General features: G+C 42.3%; 1 protein-coding gene across 2 annotated transcripts in view; it reads right to left on the bottom strand.

The window, feature by feature from the left end:
- The window catches only part of snapc3 (small nuclear RNA activating complex, polypeptide 3), a 172,673-nt gene that overhangs the window by 96,124 nt on the left and 59,078 nt on the right, over positions 1 to 17,471 (bottom strand). For both annotated transcript variants that reach the window (XM_077232365.1, XM_077232366.1), the window contains exon 3: positions 11,634 to 11,715. In XM_077232365.1, coding sequence (XP_077088480.1) covers positions 11,634 to 11,715 — 82 coding nt within the window. The remainder of the gene's footprint in view (positions 1 to 11,633; positions 11,716 to 17,471) is intronic.

Here is a 17,471-nt window from a genome sequence, read left to right as displayed (position 1 = left end):
TACGCTATATGGGAACACCATGTAAAACGCCGTGCGTGCCGAACTTCGCCTTATGATAGCCAGAGGCAGGTGCCTGAGCTAAAAAGCAAAGTTCTCATCCAACTAGCCGGCAGAGGCGAGCTTTATATGTGGGAAAAAGGTAAAGAGCGGCTAGAAGGCGCTCAGTGTGACACAAGCACATACATAATCTAGATACGAACTCATAGTTCTACTAGCATCATGCTGATAGTACATTGGAATGCAATGTCGGGACCTGTAGGTTGTAAAACCTGATAAATGTGGACGGTGAGGCCCAGCCTGCCGCCGCACAAATATCCTTGATCGGTATCCCGCTCGACCACGCCCAGGAAAAAGCCACACTCCTGGTGGAGTGTGCTTTGACTCCCCAGGGGCATTGAAGTCCCTTGGCTTCATAAGCCAGAGCTATAGCCTCAACTATCCAGTGAGAGATTCTCTGCTTTGAAACGGCGGAACCCTTCGTACTGCCACCAAACCATACAAACAGTTGTTCTGTCTGTCTGAATAGGGCAGAACGCTCCAAATACACTCTGAGAGCCCTAACGGGGCAGAGTAGGTTAGCGTCGTGTTCGTCTGCTGGAGACGATAGCGCAGTTAGGGAGATAACCTGTGCTCTGAAGGGAGTGGTGAGCACTTTAGGAATATACCCATGTTTTGGCCTAAGGACGACCCTGAAGTCGTTAGGTCCGAATTCCAAGCAGGCAGCGCTTGCCGAAAGCGCGTGCAGATCGCCCACTCTCTTGACCGAGGCGAGTGCCAGCAAGAGCGCAGTTGAGCGAGAGCTGCTTAAGGTGCACGGTTCGGAGTGGTTCGAACGGGGGCCCTTTAAGAGCGTCTAGGACAGTAGCTAGGTCCCAGATCGACACTGAGGGGGGGCGTGAAGGGTTCATCCTCCTAGCGCCCCTTAGGAAACGAATAATTAGGTCGTTTCTTCCCAATGGATGTTCCATCACAGGGTCGTGTGACGCTGTGATGGCCGCCACATATACTTTGAGCGTGTAGGGGGTGCGGCCCGCCTCAAGAAGCCCTTGTAAAAGAGCCGAGTACGTTCGTAATCTTGCATGTTTCAGGGTTCAGGCTCTCGCGTTACACCAGTCACTGAACACTTTCCATTTCTGGGCATATAAGCCTCTCGTGGAGGGCGCCCGCGCCTCAGCGATGGTTTTTAGCGCTCCACTCGTGAGGTTCCTGGGAACCCGTTGAGGGGCCATGCATGAAGGGCCCACAGATCGGGGCGGGGATGAAATATCATCCCGCTGGCCTGACTGAGGAGGTCTGGCCTCAGTGGAATCGGCCGTGGTGCAGATTGCATTTGCATCAATTCTGGAAACCATGTTTGGTTCTTCCAGAGTGGGGCTATCAGGAGCACTGCGTTTTTCTCCTCTCTGACCCGACTGATGACCTGCGGCAGCATCGCGATCGGGGGAAAAGCATATAAGGGGCGGCTCGGCCAGCTCTGGGCGAGCACGTCCGTCCTTTTCGTGAAGAAAAGAGAGCAGTGTGCATTCTCCTTGGAGGCGAAGAGGTCGACCTCCACCTTGCCAAAGATTTTCCATAACCACTGAATCGTCAGCGGGTTGAGAGCCCATTCTACTGGGAGAATCTTGTCTCTGGATAGCATGTCTGCCCCTTTGTTCAGCGCGCCTGGCACATGCGCTGCTCTCAGCGAGCGCAAGTTGTGCTGGGACCATAAGATGAGTCTCTTGGCCATTGAATGCATGGAGCTTGACCTGAGTCCACCCTGGCGATTTATGTACGACACTACCGTCATGTTGTCCGTTCGGACCAGGACGTGTTCGTTTTTTAGATGTGGAAGTAGGGCTCTGAGAGCCAAAGCGACCGCTTTCATCTCCATACAGTTTATGTGTAGGCGCTTCTCCGGGTTTGACCAAAAGCCGGAGACAGGCCTGCCCTAGTAAAGGGCCCCCCAACCGATTTTGGAGGCATCTGTTGTGATCATCTTTCTCCTTGTGTTCACACCCAGACTCACACCTGACTGGTACCACGCGGCGGCTTTCCAGTGCGTCAGGGCATTTATACAGCCGTGGTTCGCTCTGATTAAAAGGTGGCCCGAACGCCACGCGTGAGCAGGGACGCGGCTCTTGAGCCAGCGTTGGAGAGGACGCATATGCAACAATCCTAGCTGGAGTACGGCCGATACTGAGGCCATGAGACCCAGCATCCTCTAAAACCGCTTGACGGGGGCGCGCGTGCCCGCCCTGAATGATGTTGCAAGGCGCCGGATGGTGAGCACGCGCTCTGATGAGAGACGAGCTGTCATTTGTATCGAGTCTAGAACTATTCCCAGGAAAGAAATCTTCTGGCTGGGAGATAGTATACTTTTTGCTAAATTGATTCTTAGACCCAGGCATTCTAGATGGCTGATAATCCAAGATCTGTGTGTTATTAACTGACTCTCTGATTGTGCTAGGACCAGCCAATCGTCAAGATAATTCAGTATTCGCACTCCCCTTCGTCTCAAGGGGGAAAGTGCTGAATCCATACATTTCGTGAATGTACGGGGAGCCAGGGACAGACCGAACGGAAGTACTGTGTACTGGTAAGACTGTCCCTCGAAAGCAAATCTCAGAAAAGGCCTGTGATGAGGCGCTATTGGAATGTGAAAGTAAGCATCTTTCAGATCCACTGAGAGAAACCAATCTCCTGGGCATACTTGCGCGAGGATATGTTTGGTTGTTAACATTCTGAACGAGCGAATCATTACTGCTTTGTTCAGGTGTCTGAGATCTAGGATGGGGCGGAGACCGCCATCCTTTTTCGGGACGAGAAAATAGCGGCTGTAAAAACCTGCCCCGCTCATAGAGGGGGAAACAGTTTCCACAGCGCCCTTTTCTATTAATTTGCGCACCTCGGTGCGTAGAACATGCGAACACTCCTTTCTCACTTTCGTCTCGACCACAGTCATAAAACGTGGTGGTCTGCGAGCGAACTGGAGCGAGTATCCGTGCTTTATTATATTCAACACCTATTTTGGCATATCTGGAATGTTTTGCCATGCCGCTGCGTGTACAGATATGGGCTGAATACAGGCTAGGGGCGGGCCGCTATGACGTAGGGACCCGGCCAGCGAATCGCTGGAGCTCGTAGCTCTCAGAGGCGCGGGCGCGCGCTGAGCAGCTGAGTGAATGGGCGTGTGTTTGATTACAACAGCGCGCGCTATGTCTGTAAGACTCGCAGCCTGAGCTGGGGTTGTGTTTGACACTGTAGGGACAGTGTTTATAAGTGGGGGTGCATAGACAGTGGTAGGCACACGCGTCATTTTTATAATGTTTCCCGCTTTTACTGGGGATGAATTCATAACTGTGTGAACAGTGCTTGTGTGTAGTGGTGCGTACATGACCGTAGGCACGTGATCTACATTCATGGGGCGTGCAGCCTTAGCTGGGAATGAATTTGGCACCGTTTTGACAGTATCTGGGAATGCACACTTTGTGGACATGTGAACCCTTAGTGACACAGACAGAAAAAGACTCTTTTTGTGTTTTCTGTGTGTCGCCGTAAAAAAGGCGTTTGTTTGCAGGTGAGCGAGCTCTGTGACTGGCCCATTGACTGCTGTATAGACATTTTCAGCCACCTGTAAGGGGACTGGGTAATGTTTGAGATTTTGCAGAGAGAGTGGTCCGGCTTTTGCGAGACACGCACTCTCTCTTCTCATTCCTGTGGCTAGGAAGGCTTTCGAGGCTCAGGGTTCAGCACGATCTTGGGCCGAGGACCCCGTCGCTCAGGAGGCGGCTTGCGGTTGTGGGAGCGCGAGCGGCGTCGAGCGTCAGTCTGAGGCGCGGGCTGAGAGGCGGTGGGGGCTGCTCTAGCCCGCTGCGGCTGTGGCGGCCTCTGTCTGCTCTGCGATGAGCTGGAGCGTTTAGGCAGAAGATGGCGCATAGCTTGTGAAGCGTTCTGGGCCTCAGTGAAGCGTTCGGCGAAACCTTTAACTGCCGGTCCAAACAGCCCGCTGGTGGAGATAGGCGCGTCGAGAAACGGGGCTTTATCCGCGTCTTTCATCTCCGTTAAAGTCAGCCACAAATGGCGCTCGAGAACAGTCAAATTAGCCATGGCGCGGCCAATAGACTGGGCGGTGGTCTTCGTGGCTCGCAGGGCTATGTCAGTCGCGCTGCGTAGGTCCTTGAAGGCTTCGGGTTCGGGGCCAGACTCGTCCAGGGAGCGGAGAAGATTGGCTTGGAACACTTGGAGTACCGTCATTGAGTGAAGCGCTGACGCAGCTTGGCCGGTGGCGGCGTAGGCGCGACCAGCGAGAGCCGAAGTAGTGCGGCAGGGCTTCGAGGGGTGGGAATTCTTGGCTTTCCATCCGGTGGTGGAGGGCGGGCAGAGATGATTGGCCACGGCCTCCTCGAGGGGCGGCGTTCCCTCGTAGCCTCTTTCCTTCGCGCCGTCCACAGAGGAGAGAGACGAAGAAAAAGAAGGCTTCAGACGCACAGAGTGGGGGCCTTTCCATGACTTGGTGAGTTCGTCGTGAACTTCCGGGAAGAAAGGAGAAGGCCTTTGCCGAGGGGCCTGCTGGCGCCCCTGCAGAAACCACTCGTCCAGTCGGCTTCGGGTTGGTTCTTCGGGAGAAGACCAATCGAGCCCGAGGTCCTCCACGGCCTTCGAGAGGATGCGGACAATCTCTGCATCCATAGAGGAGCCCCCACTCGTGTTGGTTAGCGTCGACGGGGCGGGGTCGAAAGTGGAGCCCGGCCAGTCGTCAGATGCAGCGTCGATGGACAAAGAGTCATCTACTCCCCCGTCGTCCTCGGATGCGCCGAAAGTCACAAGGCCCACCGCTCTGCTAGAGGGGTGTGGGTCCGGCTGAGTGAACTGAACCGGCGGTGGGGAAGACAAGAGCGGCGGTGAAGCAGATGTAAATACTTGCGTGTAGCGCGCCGGATGGCTCAGTAGGATGGCGTTCGAAGGCGGCTGAAGATGCCGACGTCCTCGTAGCAATCCCGCTGGTATGCTTTTCCAAGGCGGCGAAGGCTTTCAATAATCCGGAGGATCCAGCGAAGAAGGTGTTCGCTGAAGGAGATTAAATCTAAAGAACTCTCATGACGGGGCGCCCAATATATAGCTCTTGGCCACGCCCATCTTGGCGGGCTCTGACACACGCGGGCGCGAGGCGCGCTCATTGGTCGCGCATTCAGAGTCGCCCCGTCATTGATTTGAGCAAGTTGCCGCAGTACAGCCAATGACCGAGCTCCTTCGCTCATTGCTGTCTGCTGTGCAGCTGCAATGCGTTTTACATAAAGACTTCAATATTCTCGAGAAAAGGAGTTTTCCCATAGCGTAAGCTACTTACGCAATAGGAGAGACCTCTCGAAAGGGAACTTGCATCAAATTATTTGGTAACTAAACATAATTTTAATACGTTTACTGGTATGCTACTGTTTTTATTATTGCTTAACACAAATTTCACAATTTCAACTTCAATTTGATTCTGATCTTGATTCAATATAAATTCCTGTGGATAAATAGGTGCAGTAGATACGTTAATGTGTTAATTGTTCTAAAAAAAAAAAAAAATCACCTAATGCTGTAAACATACAGAGAGCCCTGTCAGTTGGTATTATTAAAGGTTAAAACTAACTCAAATTAAATATATTGCATAGTTATACTATTTTAATGATATAGGTAAAAATATAATAATTGTGTAATATAGTTATCATATTTAGCAAAATACTCCTCTCTATAACAATTATTTTAAGTCCAACTAACATGCGTGCTATGGGTCATTAAAAGCCATCCTGAGGTAAATGTAACGTTACGTGACATGTTGTTCTCCCGCTGTTTTATGGACATCTTTCCGCGGTTGAAAAACACTGATCGATCGATTTTATTACATTTCGGTAAGTTGGTAGTAAAGAGTACCAGATGATCGGTTCACGTGCCGCTTGAACTGAGATCTGCCAGCGTTCTTTCACGTCACATTTACAAGCGCCAAAACGGTGTTTATTGTTTGAATTTCGTAATAAAATTGACAGAATCTGAGAGCTGAGAATCTGTTTTATATCGATAGTAAACTGCTCGGTCTTGTCTGTCGGTGTAAGTGTCCTCTTTGCTTCGTGATTTTTCTCTGCGTGAGAAAATGGATGTGTGGCGTTAGATCGCGTAAAAAGTGCGTCTCTCACAGTGAACTCGTGAGAGTTGGGAGCCCTGCAGATTCAGCTTGTAAATGTTTTCGGCGGGTGTGCTTCTGCTGCCGCGGTCTTGCTCATTTGCCATGTTGGTTGTGTATCTCTATCATGGCAAGCGCTGAGCCCGGTCGGAACTACGGGAGCCCAGATGGGTGCGTCGACGGTTGTTAAAGAGAAAACCGATTTTCATTTTAAAAAAATCGGCGTAAACTACACATTCGAGTTAATCGATAAAATCGATTTATCGCCCAGCCCTACGTCAACGCAATAGATTATGTTCATTTTGGGCTCATTATAATTATAATAATATGCTGTAAAAAATGATGTGCCATTTACAACGATCTGTGAATGTTTCATGAGCTGTATGATGTTTTGAAACATTGCAGTACATAGTACAAAAAAGTATTTTTTAGACTATGAAAAAAATAAAATTATATTTATCAGCAAATAACTCAGCAATAATTAGGAGTTTTTCAAATTGACTACCTTCACTGTAAAGTACAGACTCTATGCTTTCAAATGACACCTATATTGTGTTAATCAAGGCAATATTTTTTTTAAATATGTTAATGCGTATTTTCGCAGCTTGGCGGCGCCAGCGGGCGGTACACTCCTGTTTAGAGGGACTAGTCAGCTCTCGTTTAGAGTTGATCGACATGGTTAGATGCTTTAAAAAGCTGAGATTCTAAGGTTTAAAATGATACATATTTGTGTTATTCCACTTTTGAAAAAAAGCACGGATGGTTCCGGGAACATAGGAAAACACATTGCATCCCGGAAAGATGAGAGACATGTTTTTTTAGCCAAGTATGCATCACTTCGTGAGGTATATCTTGTGATAAATGCAATGATTATGTTGTGTTTGGGCTCTTTCTAATCGGGATAATCTGCTGTTAATAAAGCTGTTCGATTTTTCACAATCCATGCATGTTTCATGGATATATGAGCTGAAACGTCATGTCAAAAAAACATAGCATCACTGCTACTGCTAACTCAGTGGCGTGCCTGTGCAACTTCATGTGTTAGAAGTCCATGAGGAATATCTTTAGATCTGAGTGATGGATTATTTGGGCTCTTCTCTCTTTGAGTTTGGGCTCTTTTTAATCGTAACAATCTGTTGTAAATAATGATGTGCCATTTTTCACAATTTATGCATGCTTCGTTGAGTTATGAGTTAAAACGCGACATCAGTGCTCCATCTTTATACAAGGCTCTGTGTGCGCCCGTTGGTGTTTGTGTGTTACAACTCCATTAGTAATATCTTTAGATCTGAGTGATGGATTATGCTGAGTGTGGGCTCTTTGTAATCGCGAGAGTCTGCTGAAAATAATGTTGTGCAATTTTCTACGGTCTGTGCATGCTTCACGAAGTTATAAGCGAAAAACAAATGCGAGTGCTTCATTAGTATATACTTGCTAGGTGCGTCCGTGGTATTTTTTTGTGTTAGAACGCCATGAGGAATATCTTTAGATCTGATTAACGGAATATATTGAGTTTGGAGCTCTTTTTAATCTTGACCTCCTGCTGTAATAACGATGTGTCATTTTTCATGATTGATGTATGTTTCATGAAGATATGAGTGAAAAGGCCAAGTCTAAGCTACCTTGCTTGGCTACGTGCCTCTGTGGGGTTTTTTTGTGTTAGAACTCAACGATGAATATCTTTAGTTTTGAGTGACGGATTATGTTGAGTTTGGACTCATGTTAATCATACGAATCTGCTGTATATAATGATGTGTCATTCTCCACAATCGGAGCAAGTTTTATGAAGTTACAGGCCAAAATGTGTCCCTAATTAAGCATCCATTTATGACTTACAAATGTATCTCGATGGGCTTCTTGTACAAAACCTTGCTCAAGCTCAGAAAAAAGCCCAAAACAATTATGCTTGTTGTATTCTATTCATTGAGACCTTTCAAATGACATATGACACATGACTATCTGAGCTGTATGATGTTTTTGACATATTGCAGTGTGTAGTACAAAAAAGTACTTCATAAATTATGAAAACATTTTTTTCTATTTATCAGCAAATAATTCAGCACTACTTAGGAGTTTATCAAATTGGCTACATTCATTGTAAATTTCAGACTCTTATATTTCAAATGACACCTATTTTAAGTTGATCATGGTAATATTTTTGAAAAATATTATTATTATTATTTTTGAAGCTAGGTGGCGCCAGTGGGTGGTACACTCCGTTTTAGAGGGATTACTCAGCAATCTTTAGGAGTTGATTGAAGTGATTAGATGCATTGAAAAGATGAGATTCTAAGCTTTAAAATGATAGTTTTATTTACCTATTTTGTGGTGTACCTTTCAGTGGTTGCTTAGTAATTTGATTTTGATTTGTGTGTGTGTGCATTTGAGCGAGTCTTTTGTATTTTTTATTTATTTTTTCATATTCTCAAAATTTGCTGTTGCAGTCTTACCAGTCAATTTCTCTCTTTCTTTGTGTGTGTGTGTGTGTGTGTGTGTGTGTGTGTGTGTGTGTGTGTGTGTGTGTGTGTGTGTGTGTGTGTGTGTGTGTGTGTGTGTGTGTGTGTGTGTGTGTGTGTGTGTGTGTGTGCATTTGAGCGAGAGTTTTTTTATTTTTATTTATTGATTTTATTTTGCATATTCTAACAATTTGCTGTTGCAGTCTTGCCAGTTTATCTGTGTATGTGTGTGTGTGTTTGTGTGCGTGGGTGTGTGTGTGTGGGGGGGGGTTTGTCTTATTTGCACTCTTGATTTTTTAGAGTGTCACCCCTTCATTGGTGTACATTTTTTTCTGCGCAGTGGCTGATCTGTAGTTTGTACCAGCAAAAGTTTCTCTGAGTTTTCCTACTTTTTCATATTTCCCATTAATTTCCTATGTCGGTCATTTTTGACCGGGAGGAAGCTAAGTGTGACTATTTTTTTTTACAACCCTTTAACTAATCCAAATCATCTCCTTGATTTTTGTATGAAGTGATCACATACAACAAAAGTCACCAAGTTTCATCCCCCTCCGATGAAGCAAACATTTTTAAAAATTAAAAACGTAAATGGTTTCGGTCATTTTCGGACGAAGAAGCCCAGTACAAAATTAGTTGTTCCAATTTAGCAGACTTTAAGTATACCAATTTAGTATACTAAAAGTACAATTGCGTGATATTTACATTAAGTACATAAATATGTTAATGTATTTGTAGTATACTTTGCACAAAATAAATGTATTTTAAATACATTTTTGTAGATTTATTTTTCACTAGGGTAGACATGTCAAGTCAATTTAATTAGCCTCAGGTAGACTAAATCAAAGTGTAAAGAAGTTCTCAAATGTCCAAAGATCCAGAGTTTTGATCAGTTTTGCCTTTTTTAATAAATTTGCTTAAATATACTTTACTATACTACAGTGTTAATTTCGTTAACGAAAACTATGACGAAAAATGTTCGTTGACGACCTTTTTTCCCCTGACTAAGACAAGACGATGAGAGACGCCACCCACGTCATTAAACGATAACTGTGACTATCAACACATGCAATATCGTTGTCGAAAAAAGACGAGACTGATCGGTTAAAACAAAAACAAGACTTTACCAAAACCACTTGTTTTTGTCGAATAAAGGAGAAGACAACACATTACAGACTGTGTTTGCAAGCGTTCATGCTTACGGTTGCCATATTTCAATAATTTAATCCCCAGTTAAAATTTTCTGTTTAAATAACACGTTTTCTACCCGGTCTTTTCAATGGTATCTGGCAACCATGCGCGCGTGCTCTCTCTACATGCTGAAGAAGCGCGGATGATCTGAAAAAACAGAGTTCAGCGATCTTCATTTGAGATTTTCTACTTAAATTAAAGTGTCAATCAGTCTGTCTTTTTTCTGTCACTAGCCGCTTGCGCTGTTTGTGAGACTAAATCTGCGGTCAAAATTCAGGCTGATATCCAGCAGTGTTTTTAATGTAATCATATTAGCCCTATACGAGCAAGAATGCAATGTTTCCCGAATATCCACACGATTTCAAATGTGACATTGATTTTATACAACAGTTCAACAAACAAAAGGGTAACATTAAGTGATGTAGGCCTACTACATTTAAAACTGTATTGTCAGTAGGCAATATTGCTCTATTCTGTATTGAATAGAAGCTGTATTCTGTATTGTATTGCTCTATTCTGCAACAAACGCCACAGCAGAACTGCAGCACACAGCAGTGATTCGTGAACAAATCTGTGGCTTTGAACGAATCGTGAGATTCAATGATCCGTTCATAAGTACAGCAACTTGCTTCGTTACTGAATGAATGAATGGCTCGATGACTCCCTCATAAACTATAGACAGACTTACCGCCACCTAGTGGCCATTTTAATTTAGTATTTAAAAGTATAACTTCGTTTTTACCATCATTGCATTTTTATTGAACATTGTTTTATTTAAATCATTATTTATTTTATAAAGGTATTTATAAAGGTAAAAAATAAAAAGAGGGCAAATAATGTCCCTTAATGGAAAAGGTGTGACAGCAGTCTAAGTGGAAGAGGGGTTACGGCACTCTAAAAAATTGAAGAACCACTGAACTAAGGAAAATGGATATGTAGAATTGCACAAGTGCTACTCCTAGAGTGCAATGTCAATACAGCCTGTTACCTTGATTCAAATTTCTCATAAGCTTAATGAACTGGCCTAGAGAGAAAAATTGTTATGACATTTTTTGTCTAAAGACTAGGCTACATATGCCAAAATTTGGTAACTGCAATTTGACTAAAAGTAATGACAAAGTTGACAAAAAATGCAATGACTTTGTCAACTAAAACTAGACTAAAACTATGAAAGACAAAATGACTAAAATGTGACTAAGACCAATAAGCATTTTCGTCTGAAGATGAAAACTAAGACTAAATCAAAAATTGCTGCCAAAATTAACACTGCTATACTAAGTGATGGAGTGTTGATTGATCTGAAAACAAAGTATTTCAACATAAGGCTTTAAAATAACAAAAAGTGGGGAAAAATAAAAATCTGATACTTTCAGAAATACTTTCTGAATACCCTGCATATGTAAATTAGTGATTTTAAACATTAGTGATTTTAACATTAAGGTGAATATTTTATGACAAAATTAAAAGTTGTACTTATTCACCAATCAATGGTGAGTGTACAAATGTGACGCTTTGAAAATTCACAAGTCTTGTCATATTTGTTTTGATATTTGGAGAAGAGTGTGATTGAAGAGTGTTTCAAATGTTTCTGAAGAGTTTCTGTCTTTCATATCTGGAGCTTTTCTCTACTGTCTTTAGTAACTTGTCTTGTAAGACTCTTGGATTTAATGCAATATCAGAATAAAAATCTCTAAATGCTACCTTATATATTAATATAGTAGAATTTTAACATTAGCATTTAATATAGTATTAACCTACACATTAGTTCTTACATGCTGATAACTTAAGAGTGTAAATGTCATATCCAGATGGTGTTAGTAAAGGATTACTCACGCTGAACATACCATTTCATTGGCATAGACTTCATGTCGGTCAACAGTGTCTCTGGTCAGTGTTTCTTTATAATCTTGTCTTCTCTTGCGTAATCTGAAGAAACAGCATACTAGATATTTCCAACAAGTTTAAAGGGGTGGTTTACTGATTTTTTTCTTTGCATGATTGCGTTTATTGGGTGCAGTTTAACATGTCTTTGTGTGTGTTTTTTCTTTAAAAGCCTTATTTTTCATACATTTCACCTTTATTGTAAGCCGCTTTCTCCTCTGTCATTTGAACGACCGGTTGACTTCCTGATTCTATGAAACCACTCCCTCAGAAACAGGCAATGGGCTCAGATTGGTTAGTTGGGCCGGTGTGTTGTAATTGGCTAAACTGCGTAGTGCACGTAGTCTGGAAACTTCACGCCCATTACCTTTACGGGCGAAAGATGCATGTGCTCTGGTCAAATGTAAATAATGGTGTCACCGCCGTATCAGTTTGAGCCAGAATCAGACCCAGAAAGCGGCAATGAAGAGGGTCAAGCAGAACCTCCCCACGGCTCTTACAAAACGTTTCTAAATGGTAAAAAAATTTATTATTATTATTCTCTTCTATTCCGTTCCATTCTATAAGATTATATTATTATATTATATTATTATTTTATTATATAAGAATTTCGATACGCTGTTACTTGAAAATGCTACTGCTGCTTGTTAGCTTTTGAGATACGGTAATACTGTTTTTTAAAGTTATTGTTTTATCGATATAATGAACAACCGTTTATCTATTCACAAAACTTAGTTTACACAGTGTATCGTTTTCTTTAGGTGTACACGTTTGTCTTATACACACAAAATAGCATCGAACTAACTGGCTACTGTAAACAAACAGCGTTGGCATTGGTTTGATCAAATCGAAAAATTACGTCATAAAGTATACATGGAAAATACATTTACAAAATTAGTAGGCCTACATAATTACAAATTCAGGTCCAAAATGTTTGTACGCGTTTGTCATAGACACACGAAATAGCATAACTAAGTGGCTACTAAAGCCAGCGCTGGCATTTGTTTACGTCCTTAATAAAAACTAAAACATTACGTCTGAAATTATACATGCAAATACAGGTCCTTCTCAAAAAATTAGCATATTGTGATAAAGTTCATTATTTTCCATAATGTAATGATAAAAATGAAACTTTTATATATTTTAGATTCATTGCACACCAACTGAAATATTTCAGGTCTTTTATTGTTTTAATACTGATGATTTTGGCATACAGCTCATGAAAACCCAAAATTCATATCTCAAAAAATTAGCATATCATGAAATGGGTCTCTAAATGAGCTATTAACCTAATCATCTGAATCAACTAATTAACTAAACACCTGCAAAAGATTCCTGAGGGTTTTAAAAACTCCCAGCATGTTTCATTTCTCAAAACCGCAATCATGGGTAAGACTGCCGACCTGACTGCTGTCCAGAAGGCCATCATTGACACCCTCAAGCAAGAGGGTAAGACACAGAAAGAAATTTCTGAACAAATAGGCTGTTCCCAGAGTGCTGTATCAAGGCACCTCAGTGGGAAGTCTGTGGGAAGGAAAAAGTGTGGCAAAAAACGCTGCACAACGAGAAGAGGTGACCGGACCCTGAGGAAGATTGTGGAGAAGGACCGATTCCAGACCTTGGGGGACCTGCGGAAGCAGTGGACTGAGTCTGGAGTAGAAACATCCAGAGCCACCGTGCACAGGCGTGTGCAGGAAATGGGCTAGAGGTGCCGCATTCACCAGGTCAAGCCACTTTTGAACCAGAAACAGCGGCAGAAGCGCCTGACCTGGGCTACAGAGAAGCAGCACTGGACTGTTGCTCAGTGGTCCAAAGTACTTTTTTCAGATGAAAGCAAATTTTGCATGTCATTCGGAAATCAAGGTGCCAGAGTCTGGAGGGGGACTGGGGAGAAGGAAATGCCAAAATGAAGTCCAGTGTCAAGTACCCACAGTCAGTGATGGTCTGGGGTGCCATGTCAGCTGCTGGTGTTGGTCCACTGTGTTTTATCAAGGGCAGGGTCAATGCAGCTAGCTATCAGGAGATTTTGGAGCACTTCATGCTTCCATCTGCTGAAAAGCTTTATGGAGATAAAGATTTCATTTTTCAGCACGACCTGGCACTTGCTCACAGTGCCAAAACCACTGGTAAATGGTTTACTGACCATGGTATTACTGTGCTCAATTGGCCTGCCAACTGTCCTGACCTGAACCCCATAGAGAATCTGTGGGATATTGTGAAGAGAAAGTTGAGAGACGCAAGACCCAACACTCTGGATGAGCTTAAGGCTGCTATCGAAGCATCCTGGGCCTCCATAACACCTCAGCAGTGCCACAGGCTGATTGCCTCCATGCCACGCCGCATTGAAGCAGTCATTTCTGCAAAAGGATTCCCGACCAAGTATTGAGTGCATAACTGAACATAATTATTTGAAGGTTGACTTTTTTTTTTGTATTAAAAACACTTATTTTATTGGTCAGATGAAATATGCTAATTTTTTGAGATAGGAATTTTGGGTTTTCATGAGCTGTATGCCAAAATCATCAGTATTAAAACAATAAAAGACCTGAAATATTTCAGGAGGTGTGCAATGAATCTAAAATATATAAAAGTTTCATTTTTATCATTACATTATGGAAAATAATGAACTTTATCACAATATGCTAATTTTTTGAGAAGGACCTGTACATTTAAAATTATTAAGTCTTACCTACAGGTTGTGGCTCAACAAATGCTGCCTCTGGTTTTAAAGTTTGAACTGCTTCATGTTTTAGTAACAGTTTCTTGTTGAATCCGGCATTGAATTTGTGGACATTCTGGAAGCTGTCTTCCGTAAAATGCGCAGCACAGAGAGCTAAATTACTATTGTAATTTTCAGGAACATAATCAAACAAAAATTGTAGCCATTGTTGACAAACTACAGCGTCCATAGGAAGCCCGAACACAGAAGACCTGACAGCTGGGTGAAAATAACACACTTTCGACGGCATGGCTACTGCTCTCCACTATAACTCTTCCTCTTCGACAAAGCCGCAGAAATATGGCCATGCCCCCTTTTTTGCATATTCCAGAGGGAGGGTTGATTATGGGTTAGTTACGTATAAAACCCGGGAAGTATCTTTTTGTAGTCCCATTCAAGTCGTTTTTGTAGGCATTAAACTTCCTGATTTTTAAAAGACGATATCTCTGCTTACGTTGAACCTTCAGCGCAGCAACTTTGCAGATACTGTTCATGCACCAACAGCAACATTACACGCTATTTAAAATGAAAAAAGTGAAATCGCAATCAACCACCCCTTTAATCAAATCAAATTAAATTCAGCAGTAGATAGTTTGCAGTTTGAAATTCAGATTTCTTTTGGCTAGAAATTTGCAGTGTGCTGTTGTAAACATGCAAATAATATCATATGTCATTCTTCACGATTTGTTAATTCAGGTGATGCGGTCCTCTGGTCTGAAATTTGTATTTTTTTCATAGGAACTCTTAATTTTATAATGCATATAGCTCCAAAATTTGGACACTTAGAAGACTGAAAGCAGTGTAATTTTGACCTGCTAGACTAGGCTCAAATAAACTATAATTTTAGAGGGAACGACACCATGACCACACGTTAAAAGGTTGTATTTGTTAACATTAGTTAATGCACTGTGAACTAATATGAACAAACAATGAACAGCTATATTTTTATCAACTAACATTGACAAAGATTAATAAATACTGTAATAATGTATTGTTATTAGTTAACTAATGTTAACTAATAAACCTTATTGTAAAGTGTTACCATATTTATTTTTAGAAAAAGCACAAAAAAGCATGGAATTAAGAAATTAATATATTAACATAGGCCTACCGTATTGCCTAACATATTGCGCGCGATGCTACCTATGCTACACTGAAGTGTTTCCCAAACCTGTCCTGAAGGACCACCAACACTGCACGTTTTCTTTGTCTCCCTAATCAAACACACCTGATTCAATGAGCTGATGAGTTGAATCAGGTGTGTTTGATTAGGGAGACAAAGAAAACGTGCAGTGTTGGTGGTCCTTCAGGACAGGTTTGGGAAACACTGCAGTATAGCATAGGTACCATCGCGCGCAATATGTTAGGCAATACGGTAGGCCTATGTAGGCCTATGTTAATATATTAATTTCTTAATTAGTTGTTTGCCAGCAATGAAGATCTTTATTAGTTGAACATCTTCGTATGCTGTCTGTGAATGAATGATTCCACAGGACGATACATTCGATTTCATTTCATTCAGGTAAGTAAATTACAACCAAACAGATTATTACGACACGATAGCACGATCCATCTGCTGTCAAGATCTTGACCATGTATTGCAACCATGGTGTTGACAAGAGACAGGAATATGATGGCAGACATCGCGAACAATGTTTCCATGTGCAGTTTGTTAACGTTACACGTCATCTTTTTGTCAGTACTAATAAAGTTCACTAGCTAAACACTAAGTTAGCGTTAGCTAGTTCATGCTTACAGCTGTTAGCTAACAATGACTGTACCTAACGTTAGTTGTTTGCTGGTTCGACCAGCTTACAGGCATCTTTCACTGTATTTTACTGAACTCAGCACAGAGCAAACCCATCCCGTGACTTCACCGGTTATAATACTGCACCTTGGCGGCGCCCTTGCCACGAAAGATATAACGGAGTTTCTTTTATATGTTAACATTTGTCATGTTTCTTATATAATTTTTGATTATAGTGGAAATCCATCTTTTAAATCATGTAAACTTGACTGACTGCTTCATTTCCCCTTTAAGAGTTCATCATACGTGTATGAATTCATGAGTTTATAAGTGAATGAGTTTATAAGTTTATGAATTCATGAGTTCATAAGTGTACAAGTTTATGAGTATAGAGTTTATAAGTTTAAATGAGTAAGAGTTCAGAGTTTATTAATTTATGATTTTGAGTTCATAAGTGTATGAATTCATGAGTTTATAAGAGTACGAGTTTATGAGTTTAGATTTAATAAGTTTAAAAGAGTAAGAGTTCAGAGTTTATTAATTTATGAGTTTGAGTTCATAAGAGTTTGAATTCATGAGTTTATAAGTATTTATAAGAGTTTGCCAGGGTATTCTGGTTGGTTGCTATGATGTTGCTAGGTGGTTGCTAGGGTGTTCTGGGTGGTTGCTATGGTGTTTCTTGGCATTTGCTAGGGTGTTCTGGGTGGTTGCTATGGTGTTGCTAGGCGGTTGCCAGGGTATTCTGGTTGGTTGCTATGATGTTGCTAGGTGGTTGCTAGGGTGTTCTGGGTGGTTGCTATGGTGTTGCTAGGGTATTCTGTGTGTTGCTAGGCAGTTGCTATGGTGCTCTGGGTGGTGGCCCACATTTCATGGGCCGTCCTACACCATAGTAAGTCAATGGGGCAACTTTGGGCCGCTCCTGCCCCCCAGGGGTGCAACTTTTACCCCATTGTGTGGTATGTTCTTACAGAGCCTGTCAGCCTCTTCAAATGTGGTAAATTACACGTTTCTGCGACAGCCTCGTTCCGAGCTACGACTCGTCAAAGTTTGACGCAATGTTAAGTCTATGGGATTTTTCGGCCGGTTTTTCGCCCCTGGGGCAAACATCGTACCCCCGATCGCTTATAAAAGTCATAGCACACCATTCCCGAACAGGCCGCACGTTTTGACACCTCATTCATGGGTCTGTGACAAAAACTGCGGGAGGAGTAGCGCGTCAAAAAGTGGCCAGAAGAATAATAATAAGAAGAATAAGAATAACTAGAAAAATTGCATTTCCTGCGGAACATGCGTGTGAATGCTTAAAATGCAAGAAAGATAGATAGATTAGTTAGA

Source organism: Siphateles boraxobius, unplaced genomic scaffold, assembly GCF_051911475.1.
Source record: "Siphateles boraxobius isolate OS27281-9 unplaced genomic scaffold, OSU_SipBor_1 17, whole genome shotgun sequence".
NCBI lineage: Eukaryota > Metazoa > Chordata > Actinopteri > Cypriniformes > Leuciscidae > Siphateles > Siphateles boraxobius.
The sequence above is the reverse complement of the archived record's forward strand: the minus strand, read 5'-3'. Positions and strand labels throughout refer to the sequence as shown.